General features: G+C 60.1%; 1 protein-coding gene across 1 annotated transcript; it reads right to left on the bottom strand.

Moving 5' to 3' along the window:
• Positions 1-686: 686 nt before the first annotated feature.
• On the bottom strand, positions 687-10974 carry BCL3 (BCL3 transcription coactivator). The gene is made up of 9 exons (XM_027619891.2): positions 10586-10974; positions 8702-8855; positions 3736-3844; positions 3291-3495; positions 3096-3184; positions 2799-2876; positions 2015-2182; positions 1653-1770; positions 687-1302 (listed from the first exon to the last, which is right to left on the bottom strand). The coding sequence occupies exons 1-9, from the start codon at positions 10839-10841 to the stop codon at positions 1115-1117; spliced, it is 1365 nt and encodes a 454-aa protein (XP_027475692.1). The 5' UTR covers positions 10842-10974; the 3' UTR covers positions 687-1114.
• Positions 10975-11371: the final 397 nt, after the last annotated feature.

Genomic DNA, 11371 nt, shown 5'->3' with positions numbered 1-11371 from the left:
CCCTAGAGCTTCAGAAAGGAATCAGCCCTGCTGACACCTTGACATTGGGCCAGTGAAACTGATTTTGGACTTCTGCCCTCTAGAACCGTAAGTGAATCAATCAGTTGTTTTAAGCTGTTAAATGGGTGGTGCTTTGTGACAGGGGTGACAGAAGATGAAGGCAAACCCTGAGTGATACCTAAGTCACACATCCACAGAGTCAAAACCCAAACCTAGTATGTCAGCGGGGGCCTGGAATCACCGAATAGAAAACGTGGCACGCCGAGTGAGGCAGTCACATACCAATAGTCATAGGGTGACCACAGGTTTCAATGTTGGGAACGCTCACAACTGCTGCACACGCACACACGGGCCCCGAGACCATCAGTCACCTGACAGTCAGCTGCGTTACCCCAGGGACCCAGGAACCTCAGAAACACACACGCATGCAGACAGCCAGGGTCACTATGGAATCCAAAAGGGTCCCCCACAAAGATGTCACACGCGTGTATCGTCCCCACAAATGATGGCACAGTGACAAAACAGAAGGAACACACTAGAAGTCCCAGAGTCACCCACACGTGTCATCCTCAGCCGGAGACTCACAAGGTCACTCCTGGGGTCAGCTGGCGAGCGATGAACAGCTGTGCGCACTCGAGCGCACTTCCTCCAGGCCTTCCCATGAAAGAGGCCCAGCCCAGCCCGGGTATGGTACAAAAATAGTTTATTACAAAAGAAATCCAACCAAAATGCCTAATAATTTACATTGTTATCAGTGCCTGTCTTCGGCCCATCTCCCCCTCCTCGTCCATCCGGGTGGAGGAGGGGAGAGGAGTGACTATTCCCTGGTTCCACCAGCTCTGGCGGGGTGGGGGAGCAGAAGGAATTTGGGTGGAATTCCAGACAGGGGACTGGTGCCTGAGAATGATAGGGGTGAGAGTCCTGGGTGGGCGACCAGGCCGGAGAATCTCTTTGCTCAGAAGAAGGGGCTTATGGGTAGATGCCTGTGCCTCTGTGCAAATCCTGGTCCTGAAGGGGGGGGGCAGAGTGAGGTCTTCACAGTTTCTAGGAGGGTTGACCCCACAGGGCAGGGAGGTCCCTCCGCAGGAGTCTGAGATCTGCCCCCCCATCCCTCTCAGCTGCCTCCTGGAGCTGGGGAGGGGGGCACCGGCCGGCCAGGGGCTCGGAGGACCCCAGCGAAGGGCAGGAAGGCAGGTGGAGATGAGGGAGGAAGGAAGAAACTGGGGGGAGCCATGGGGAATCCAGGTGGGTCCTTGGGGGGAGACTGGGAGGGCGAGGAGGAGGGTGATGCAGAAAGGAGACCTGTGGGAAGAAGACGGGGGTGAGCGTCATGAGCCACGGGATCCAGACCCAACTGGCCCGGCCCTCTCTGGGGGTCTGGAGGAGGGCACAGGGGCCTGGAAGGTTCTGGGGGAGCAGGGGCTGGGGGCCTAGAGGGTTCTGGGGTAGCAGGGGCTGGGGGCCTGGAAGGTTCTGGGGGAGGAGGCGCTGGAGGCCTGGAGGGCTCTGGCCCAGGCGGGGCTGGGGGCCTTGGAGGGTTCTAGGGGAGCAGGGGCTGGGGCCTGGAGGGTTCTGGGGGAGCAGGGGCTGGGGGCCCGGAGGGTCCGGGGGAGCCCGGGCTGGGCAGTTGGTGGCGGGAGCCCGGTTCTCACCGTTGGAGCTGAGGAGGCTGCTGCTCTCAGGGGAGGTGGTGGTACTGCGTTCCGGCGAGGGCTCTGGCTGTGATGCAGGAGCAGGCCGGGTCGCCTTCCCCCTCAGGATGTCGATGACCTGTGGGAAGCTGGGGGGTCACCACCCGGCTACTCCTGCCCACACTGCTCTCCCTCTCTCCGTTCTCGTCGTGCACGGGGTCTGCTTCGTGCCTCCATGTCCCCTGTCAGAGCTCGCTGGGACCCACAGGCTGCCCCGCTTCCTCCCCCTCCCCGCGCACCGGCACAGACACGCGCGCGCACCGAGGTGTCGCATCCACGCGGGCCGGCGCTCGGACACCGGCCCTCCCAGCGCGCACACTCACCCGGCGGCTGCGCGCCACCATGAGCGGCGTGTCGTTGTGGCAGTTCTTGAGGCCACTGTCGGCGCCGCTGCGGACCAGCGTGCGCACGAGCGGGAGGAGCCCACGGCCAGACGCCGAGTGCAGCGCCGAGCTGCCGGAGTACATCTGAGCGTTCACGTTGGCGCCGTGCTGCGGGGTGGGAGGGACGCGTCAGGACGGCCGCCGCCGCGCCGGACCCGCGCCGGGGCGGTGGATGGGGCGGGGCCAGAGGAGGGGCGGGGCCGGGATGGGGTCCGAGCGGAGGGCGGGGGACGCAGGCTGGTGGCCCGGACGCGGGACCAGATCCGGGGTGGGTGACAGAAGGGTGGAAGCCAGAACCCAAGGTGGGCCGGAGCGGGACTGGGCTGGCGGGCTGATCACCCCGGGCTGGACTCCGGCTGATCGGCCCGCGGTCCCGGCCCGCCGAAGTAGGGGCGGAGTCAGAGAAAGGAAAGGTCCAGGGTCGAGGCGGGGCGGAAGGGGCAGGACGCGTAAGGGGCCAAAGCGGGAAGGCAGGGTGAGCAAGGCAGTCTGCGCCGGGCCCGGCTCATTCTGGGGATGGGGGAGGAAAGGGAGAAGTCCCGGGACAAGACGGCGGCCTTGGGGGTGAGGCATAGGGTTGACATAACGAGGCCTAGAAGGAAGGGACAGATCTGGAAGCGGAGCAAGAGCGGGAGCCCGAGCTGGAAGCCAGGGACGGAGCGACTGCTGGGCTGGTGCTGGAGGAAAGGGTGGGCGAGAGGCCAAGGGCCGGGGCCGTACCCACCTGCAGCAGCAGCTGCACCATACTAAGGCTGTTGTTTTCCACTGCGTGGATGAGCGGGGAGCGACCGCTTTTAATGTCCTGCAGAAAGGAGGGAAGGTCTTTGAGCCTCTCCAAGCTCTGCCCAATCAGCTGGCGGCCAATATCCCAGCAGCTTGGTCCAGCATCTCAATCGGGTTAGATACTTGAAGCCCCACCCCACCCACTCGCGCCGTCTCCCACGCAAGCGCCGCCTCTTGGGGGGTCCCGCCCCCGCCCCCCAGCTCCTCTTGGCCCCACTTCCGGCCCGCGCCTGCTCACCACCGCGTCGATGTCGGCACCGCGCTCCAGCAAGAGCAGCACGGCTTCGGGGCACTCCATGTTCACGGCCACGTGCAGGGCAGTGAGCCCTGAGGTACAGGAAGACTCAGTTAACCTGGGGCTGGGGCTTTGGAGCCCCGGAAAGACCTCAGGTCTTGCCAGACAGCCCCACCCGGCGCCGGGGTAGGGGCTCACCGTCGTAATTGCGGGCCTCCAGGTCCACGGTGCCCGGGGCCGCGCTGTCCAGCAGGGCCCGCAGGCAGGTCGGGCTGCGGTGCTCACACGCCAGGTGGGCTGCTGTCTGGCCATGGCGGTCCAGTGCCATGGGGCTGGCACCAGCCATCACTAGCAGCCGGACCACGGATGGCAATGTGGTGATCACTGCCAGGTGCAGCGGTGTCTGGGGGGGGCACGGAGACTGTGAGGGACCTGTGCCCTGCCCTGCATCCCAGTCGTGACCCCGAGCTCCAGTCTTATCCCGGGACCAGAAATCTGGAGTCAGTCCTCCGATCAGATTCAAGAGTAAGGCTCCCCCCTGCCGGCCGCCCCCCACCAGCTCCTCAGGACCCCCCAGCTCCTAGGACTCAGGAGTCCAGACCCTCAGGCCTCTCTTCCATAAGATCCAGGCCGCCAGGCTCACCTGTCGGAGGTTGTTGTAGATATCCAGCTCCCGGCCGCCATGCTGGAAGAGGCTGACCAGCCCATGCACAGCTGCCAGATTGCCCTGCACCACCGCAATGTGGAGTGGCCTGGGGATGGGGGAGATCACAAGCATCAGGGGCTGGTCACCTCTTACCCCCATACACTCCGTGGTGCCAAGTCGAACACGTGCCAGGTACTTTGGAAGCATATACAGAATCCAGCCACTTTTCCTGACCCTCATTCTCTCCTTCCTGGTTCAGCCACCATCTCCTCCCTCCTGGACTGTTCCCTGCTTCCTTCCACCCCTGCTCTGCTGTCTGTCTCCCACATAGCAGCCAGAGAGACCCTTTTGCAACCTCAATCAGGTCAGGTCCCTCCTCTGCTCAGAACCCTCGGAATCAGGGCCAAACAGGCCCTCTGTGATCTTGCCTCCCCCTCTTCAATCCCTTTGGCTTCTTCTCCAACTGCTCTCTTTGCTCTGCTTGGCTTCCTTGCCGTGCCTCAAACAGAACAAGCATGCTTACTTGCCTCCCAGAGCCTTTGCACTGGCTGTTCCTTCTGTCTGGAACAGTCATCCCCCAGATCATCTGCACGACTTGCTCCCCGCATTTGGGCCTCTGCCGGAATGGTGTGGCCACGGCTCACTCCCCTTCCCCCCCCCCCCCCCGCTTAATTTTCCTCCACATCATCACCCGACATTGTACAGTTTGCTTTGTTTCCTGTCTGAATCTCCCCTTCTAGAATGTCAGCGCCACCTGGGCAGGGCGTTTTGTCTGCTTTGGTCCCTGCCCCGTGCCCCGGAGCGCGGCTGGGGCTGACAGCAGTTGCTCCACAAGCATGCCCTGAATAAAGGAATCCATGGCAGTGATCCCTGGCCATCCTTGAGGCTGGCGAGTGTGCTCCCACCTCTCTCGTCCTGCCCTGGCTTGCTCATCTGTGACCTGAGTGGGAAGTTCTCTTCAGCAGTTGTCACTGCAAGTCACGCTCAGCCTCTAACCCCAGAGCATCTATTTGGAGGGATTTTTGCCCAGAGGGGAGGTGGGATGTACGCGGATGGGGTCATTGTTCTGGACACCCGGGGCTGTGCGACCCAGATCCCCCCTTCCACACTGAAGGACTCTCTCCCCCAGCTTCTGGGAAGGTTGTCCGCTCTCAGCTCTCTCTGGGAATTATCCTCCGCTGAAAAGCACTGCTTGCCTGGGTCATGAGCAGGGGCAGCTGCCATCCCATGGCATCCAGTGACCTGTCAGTGCTGGCATAGAGGGCCTAGCCTTCTGGCCCCACTCTAAAGGCCGCTGCAGCTGCTCCAGTCCCTGTGGGGCAGCTAAGGCCCTGCTGAGACTCCCAGCAGCCCAATTTCTGCTCAGTCCTGCTTCCCAATACCCTTCGGATCCTTCCCACAGCCCCCAACCTGGAAGAGCCATTTAGAGTTGAGGGGGCAGTCTGGGATGACTGTGTGTGTGTGTGTGTGTGTGTGTGTGTGTGTGTGTGTGTGTGTGTGTGTTGGGGGGGGACATTAGCACTGAGCTTACAAGGGTGACTGCATACACACAGGCTGCACAACGTTCCCTTGACGTCCATTTACTGGAGCAACGACTTTCTAACCCACCACTGCCTCTTACTAACTAGAGCCTTGCTAAGGCAGGTGAACAGTGGTTCTCCCCACTGTGGGATGTGCTTCCAAAATCCACACGATAAACCAGCTCCCTTAAGTGCTCTGGTGCCGGTGGAGAGATCCTGCAGCAACCTCACCCCCCTCTCCCCGGGGGTGGTGGTGGCTTTTCGGGGCTAAGCAGGCCAGGGGTGCAGATTAGGCTGCAACCCTCCCTAGCTGTGTGTGCTAGACCAAAGTCACGTGGCCCTCGGGTTTTCTCCTCCGTACGGTAGCGCCCACCTCCCCACAGGAGCTCTGCAGGTGAAATGCTGAACCCGGAGATCCCGATCCGTGAAAGCCAAATTTAAAAGGAAAATGTTGGGGGAGGGGCCGGACCTGGGCCGGGGCGGGGGGGCGGGGATGCGGTGGGGTGCGGCCCGGAGAAGGGCTCCCTTCCCTCCCTTCATCTCCCAGGAAGCCTGGCCTGGGTCCCTCTCGGGGCGGGCGGGGTTAAGCGAGGGCAGAGGGAGCGAATGATTTCAGAGAAACCGTCCAGGCCTGAGTTCCCATAAACGCGCGGGCTGCAGGGGGTGGGGCGGGGCTGGAGGAAGTGGGGACGGGAGGGGCGGCCCAGCCCTCGGACTTCCAGTAACAGGTCTGCTGGGCGGGGCTCCGCTTCCTGCTCCCGGGGGAGGGAAGCCTCCCGCCGGGGATCTACCCCGGCCACCCCCGGCACCCCCACTTCCATCCTCGCGTGGGGTGGAGCAGGAGGGAGGCCAACCAAAGAGACCCAAGCTTCCCTGGGGGGAAGGACCCCAAGTTTTCCAGCCTAGGGGCCCCTCTGGAACTCCACCCTTCAGGGCTCAGACTCCAGCTGGTTCGCTCTCCCCAGATCCCGGCAACCACCCCTGAGATCTCATAGGACCCGGTTATACGGTGTGCCCTAACTCTTTGCGGATACCAGCTTCCCCAGTCCCTGTGAGTTATAGATCCCCAAGCTGCTCTGTATACCCTGTTCCTTAATCCCCCAGGGGTCAAGGAATACAGTACCCCAACGTCTGCTCTCTGGGACTCAGAACACCCCCCCCCCTCGCAGACCGAGATCTCTAGCTTCCCGGTGCCTGACCTCTTGAGGGTCCAGATGCCCCGAGATTCTTGCTCTCTTGAGTCCCTAGAAGTCCAGGCTCCCAACTAAGCTTGGCTGCTTTGGGGACCCAGACTTAGCGTGTCTCCCTCCCCCACCCCTAGGCTAGCCAGCTGTCCATTCCGGTAAAGTCTTGGCCCCAGCGGAAGGGGTTAAGGTTAGACTGAACGCCAGGAGGGGGAGGCTGCGAGTGAGTGACGGCTGCTGACGTGGGGGAGGCAGAGCAGCTGGGCTGCGGTCAAGTTCTGCGGGAAGGGATTTCCCCCAACAGGCAGCTGAGGCTGAAGTGTTTGCTTTGGAGGGGAGGGGGGAGAGGGGGGAGAGCGGGGGAGGGCGGGTGGGGCGCAGGATTTGAGACTGGTGTGCCAGGTCGCCTTCTGCACCCTGCATTCGCAGGCTGCAAACAAATCATCCCTGGGGGCAGATACAAATTATTTCGCAGATGACCCCAGAGGTACCCAGAGTGGGAGGGAACTAGTTTTATTCAGCCTTTTAGATTTCTCAGGCACTTTCTCCTGCTTAGACTCACAGAATGGCCCAGAAGCCCCTGGGGAGCTCTGTGAGAACACCCCCTGCCCCACTCCCCTGTGTGAAGGACCTACTGTGTGCCTGGCCCTATTGTATGTTCTCTGCGTGTGTACATCATTGCACTGAATCCTAATTTTGGTAGGTCCGAGATGAGCCCCGATTTCCAGAAAGGGGCATCGAGGCTCAGGGATGTAAAGTCACCAAGTTGGCCAGTGATGGAGGCCTCCCCCCGCCCCATTTTCTGCAGCCCTGAGCCTGTCCTTTCCAACCCTACAATTCCCAGATAGGCACTTTATAGAGGCGATCTCTGGTCTGCCTCACAGACTTTCACATGCTTATAGTTCTTGTTTTTACAGGGGGAAACTCTGGCAGAGAGGGGCGAGAAAGTGGCCAGCTGAAATTCAAACCTGGGTGGATAAAATAATAATTGGCATGGTGAAGGGTGTTGAGTGCTTACTGTGTGCTAGGCACAGAGCTGACCCTTCCCCTGCAGGGGTTTTCAGCAGCCTCAAGGGCACGTTCTCCCAACCGCAGGGGATAAACTATGGGATTTGTGAAATCAGTTTATTTTTTATTTTTTTATTTTTATTTTTTTTTAGATTTTATTTATTTGAGAGGGAGAGAATGAGAGACAGAGAGCACAAGAGGGAAGAGGGTCAGAGGGAGAGGCAGACTCCCTGCCGAGCAGGGAGCCCGATGCGGGACTCAATCCCGGGACTCCAGGATCCTGACCTGAGCCGAAGGCAGTCGCTTAACCAACTGAGCCACCCAGGCGCCCCTTTGTGAAATCAGTTTAAAGGGATCCTCAAATTAATTGACCTCTATGACCATGAAACAGACCAGAATAGAAAATACAGAGTAGAGCCCATCTAGTAAGGGTGACTCTTGTTTTGTTCTGTGCAAGTTTTATTTCAAGCTTCTATGTGTGGATGTGTGCTGGGTTTAGCATAAAGTAATCATAACAATAATATTAGTTAATACTTACTGAGCACTTATAACCTACCAGGCTCAGTGCTGAGAGCTTAACATGTATAATTCACGTAACAAATCAATCAGTGAAGTATCTTTCACATGTTTGGATTTTTTTTTTAAAAGAATTTTGGGGTATCTTAGGGGATATTTTATTTTATTTTTTTTAAAGATTTTATTTATTTATTTGAGAGAGAGAGAATGAGAGCCAGAGAGCACAAGAGGGAAGAGGGTCAGAGGGAGAAGCAGACTCCCCGCTGAGCAGGGAGCCCGATGTGGGACTCGATCCCAGGACTCCAGGATCATGACCTGAGCCGAAGGCAGTCACTTAACCAACTGAGCCACCCAGGCGCCCAAGGGATATTTTATTTTTTAAAAGTAATCTCTATACCCGACGTGGAACTTGAACTCACAACCCCAAGATTAAGAGCTTGCATGCTCTACCGACCGAGCCAGCCAGGCACCCCTCTCATGTTTGGATTTTGATAAAAATTTTGAAGCCCCCTGCTTCAAGAAGAGTCCTAGGAGGTAAGTGCTCTCAGACTGCCCATTTTTCAGAAGAGGAAACTGAGGCACAGAGCAGGGGAGGGGGAGAAGACTTAGGCTCCAAGTCACAGCCAGCAGTGGGGACAGGCTGAGAGAACTCGAAAGCCCAAGCTGAGTGGCCCTGTGTTGTGGTGGGTGAGGTGGGTGGAGGGTTGGCATTTATGGGGGGGGTGCTTTACTCACGTGTCTCCGTCTTCATCTGCACGGGTGGCCACAGCGATGTCAGCCGACAAGGGGTGTTCCATGGAGCACACCATGGGGTACAGAGGTGTAGGCAGGTTCAGGAGAGGAAAGAGGGAGCCCATAGTTGGGGTTGGGTATATGGGCAGTAAAGGTCCTGGACAGAGAAAGGACATGGGTGAGGCCAAGCCCGCAGACCCTCAGCCCACCCCTGCTTCCAGGCCTTCGCACCTGCTGTGTCACCTGCCCCTTTTCCTAGGTACCTTTTGCATTTCATACCGGGCCATAAAGGCCCAAGACCAACTGGCCTTCCACATCCATCTGGGCTCAGGTGGCTTCCCCCTTCACCATCCCCTGTGAGCCCTGGTCACTGTTGTCACTTTTCTCTTCACTAGTCTGACTCCCCATCTCCTAGTGGGCATGGCCCTGAACCTCATCATCACCCACGAGGGGGACCGACCCCAGGGCCTATTTGCTGAGTAAATTTGTGGTTGAAGGAGATAAGAATGGATGAAGCACTAGGTGTAGGGTGTGGGTGATTGTAGAGAGTTGGGGAGAAGGGTGGGTCAGAAGGAGAGAAGAGTGGAGTCAGACACCATCCATGGCAGCGGTTGAAGCCATTACCACCCATCACACAGATGGGGAAAACTGAGGCCTGGGTTCTCATCCAAGGAACAGGAAAGGGGAGGGGGCAGTGGCGGGCCTCCTGATGCACACCCTGAGGCTTTCTAACTGCCCGTACTCTGATGGGGGAAGGTGCAGGAACTGGAAAAATCTGGAAGCACTAGGCATGGGCTCTGTGCAGCTTTGGGGTCACTCAGGGATGGGTGATGTGGCACAGCTGTGGTAGGGGATGCCCCTTCCTTGAGATAGGATGGGGAGAATGGTGTTTGGCCTTCTGTCATCTCCTGATCCTTGGGGGCCCCCATCCGTGCACCCCCAAGTTTGCAGGTCCTCATATCTCCAGTACCAGGCCTTGGTGCCTTGCAGCCTTTTGCCTAAATTCTTCATCTTGGCCCTAAATCCTTCAGTCCCAGAATTTCCCAGTCCTGTCCCCCATTCCTAGACCCCTCCCTCCCCAAGCCGTGACTTTGTGACCCCCTGACTTCCTGACCTCAGATGAGACCCTGAGCCTGTGTGACCATACATAACTGGGTGCCCAGAGCCCCAGATCTCTGTCCTACTGGCTCCTCAGGACCCCCATTATCTGGGCCTGTTTCCTTGCATCCCTGTGATTCCAGATATTGGGGTGCTTAAAACTCCAACTCTGTTCTCCTGATTCCCACTCTTCCCTGATACCAGGTTCCTGAGATTCTGATATGCTGACATCCCTAATATCTGTCTTCTAAGAACCCGAGTTGCTGTTTCCCTGACTCCCTTTGACACCACGTATCTGGATGCCAAGAACCCCAATTTCTCGGGCCCGAGCCTTGAGTCCTCATAATCCGAGATATTCGGGTTCTAAAGAGCTTATGACTCTGTGTTCTTGGGACTATAGGCTCTGCCCCCTTGATTCCCGGAGACTTTCATATCTGCACGGCTAGGCACTGTCTCCTGGGTCCCCACCTCTGTGGCTTTCGGACTTTGGGCTCTGTCCCCCAGGGACCCCTGACACCCAGCGTCCTGGGACCCCCATATCTGTGTCCCAAGGCACTGCTCCCTGATGATCCCATAACCGCGTCCCCGGGACCTCAGGCTCTGCCCCCTCCCATCTCCCCAGGAACTATGCCATATCTGTGTCCTTGGGACCTTGGATTCTGGCCCCCTGCTTCTCAGCTGGGAGAACCCTGGGAGCCCCTGTATTTGCGTCCTGAACCGTTCTGTGGCTCCGGGGACCCTATGCCCTGTCTGACCCCCACCTGGCCAGGACCCGTGGGAGCCACTCACCCTGGTAGTAAAGAGCCTCTGGCCGGGCCAGTCCGTGAGGGGCCGCGGGGACCGCCGGGGAGTCGGAGCCGCCGCCTAGGGGATCCGGGGGGACAACTGGACCCGCGGCGCCGCGGGGGGCGGCGGGTTCCGGGGAGGGAGCGCGCAGGGGGCGCTTGCGGAGCGGCAGAGCAGCGCCGGGGGGCCCGGCGGCCTTGGGCCGGGTGCGCAGGTCCACGGGCCCCTCGTCCATGGCCCCCGCGGGGCATCGGGGCATGGGGCCGCCGGAGACGGCGGCCGAGCGGGCGGCCGGAGCGCGGCTCGGCTCGGCGGCACGGGAGGGTGGCTGCGCCGGGCGCCGGGACTTCCCCTGCCGCCGGCTGAACTGAAGGGACTTTTGTCGGCCGGGGCGGTACCGGTCGCCCGCCTCCCCGCCCCCGCCCCCCCCCGCCGTCTCCCCCCCCCACCCCCCCGGGGCCACCCGTCCGCCCCAGGGGTTTCCTGGACCCGCCGCCGCTCCCGCCGCCTCGCGGAGCGGCTCGCCGAGCGCCCCGCCCGCGCCCGCCCCCTCCCGACCCCGCGGCGCCCCCGGCTGCTGGGCCCCGGCGGAGGGGGGGTGGACAGGAGGCGGGGTCAGGCGGCGGGGGTCCCCACCCCCTGCGGGTGCGGGCTCTCTCAGTCGCTGCCTCAGTGTTTTGGTCTTCCTGACTGTCTCTCTCTCTCTCTCTCTCTCTCTCTGTATCTCTGAGTCTCTGACTGTCTCTGACTCTCCCGTCCGGATAGGTGTGTCTTTCTGGGACTCGGTCT

The sequence above is a fragment of the Zalophus californianus genome, chromosome 17, assembly GCF_009762305.2.
Source record: "Zalophus californianus isolate mZalCal1 chromosome 17, mZalCal1.pri.v2, whole genome shotgun sequence".
NCBI lineage: Eukaryota > Metazoa > Chordata > Mammalia > Carnivora > Otariidae > Zalophus > Zalophus californianus.
The sequence above is the reverse complement of the archived record's forward strand: the minus strand, read 5'-3'. Positions and strand labels throughout refer to the sequence as shown.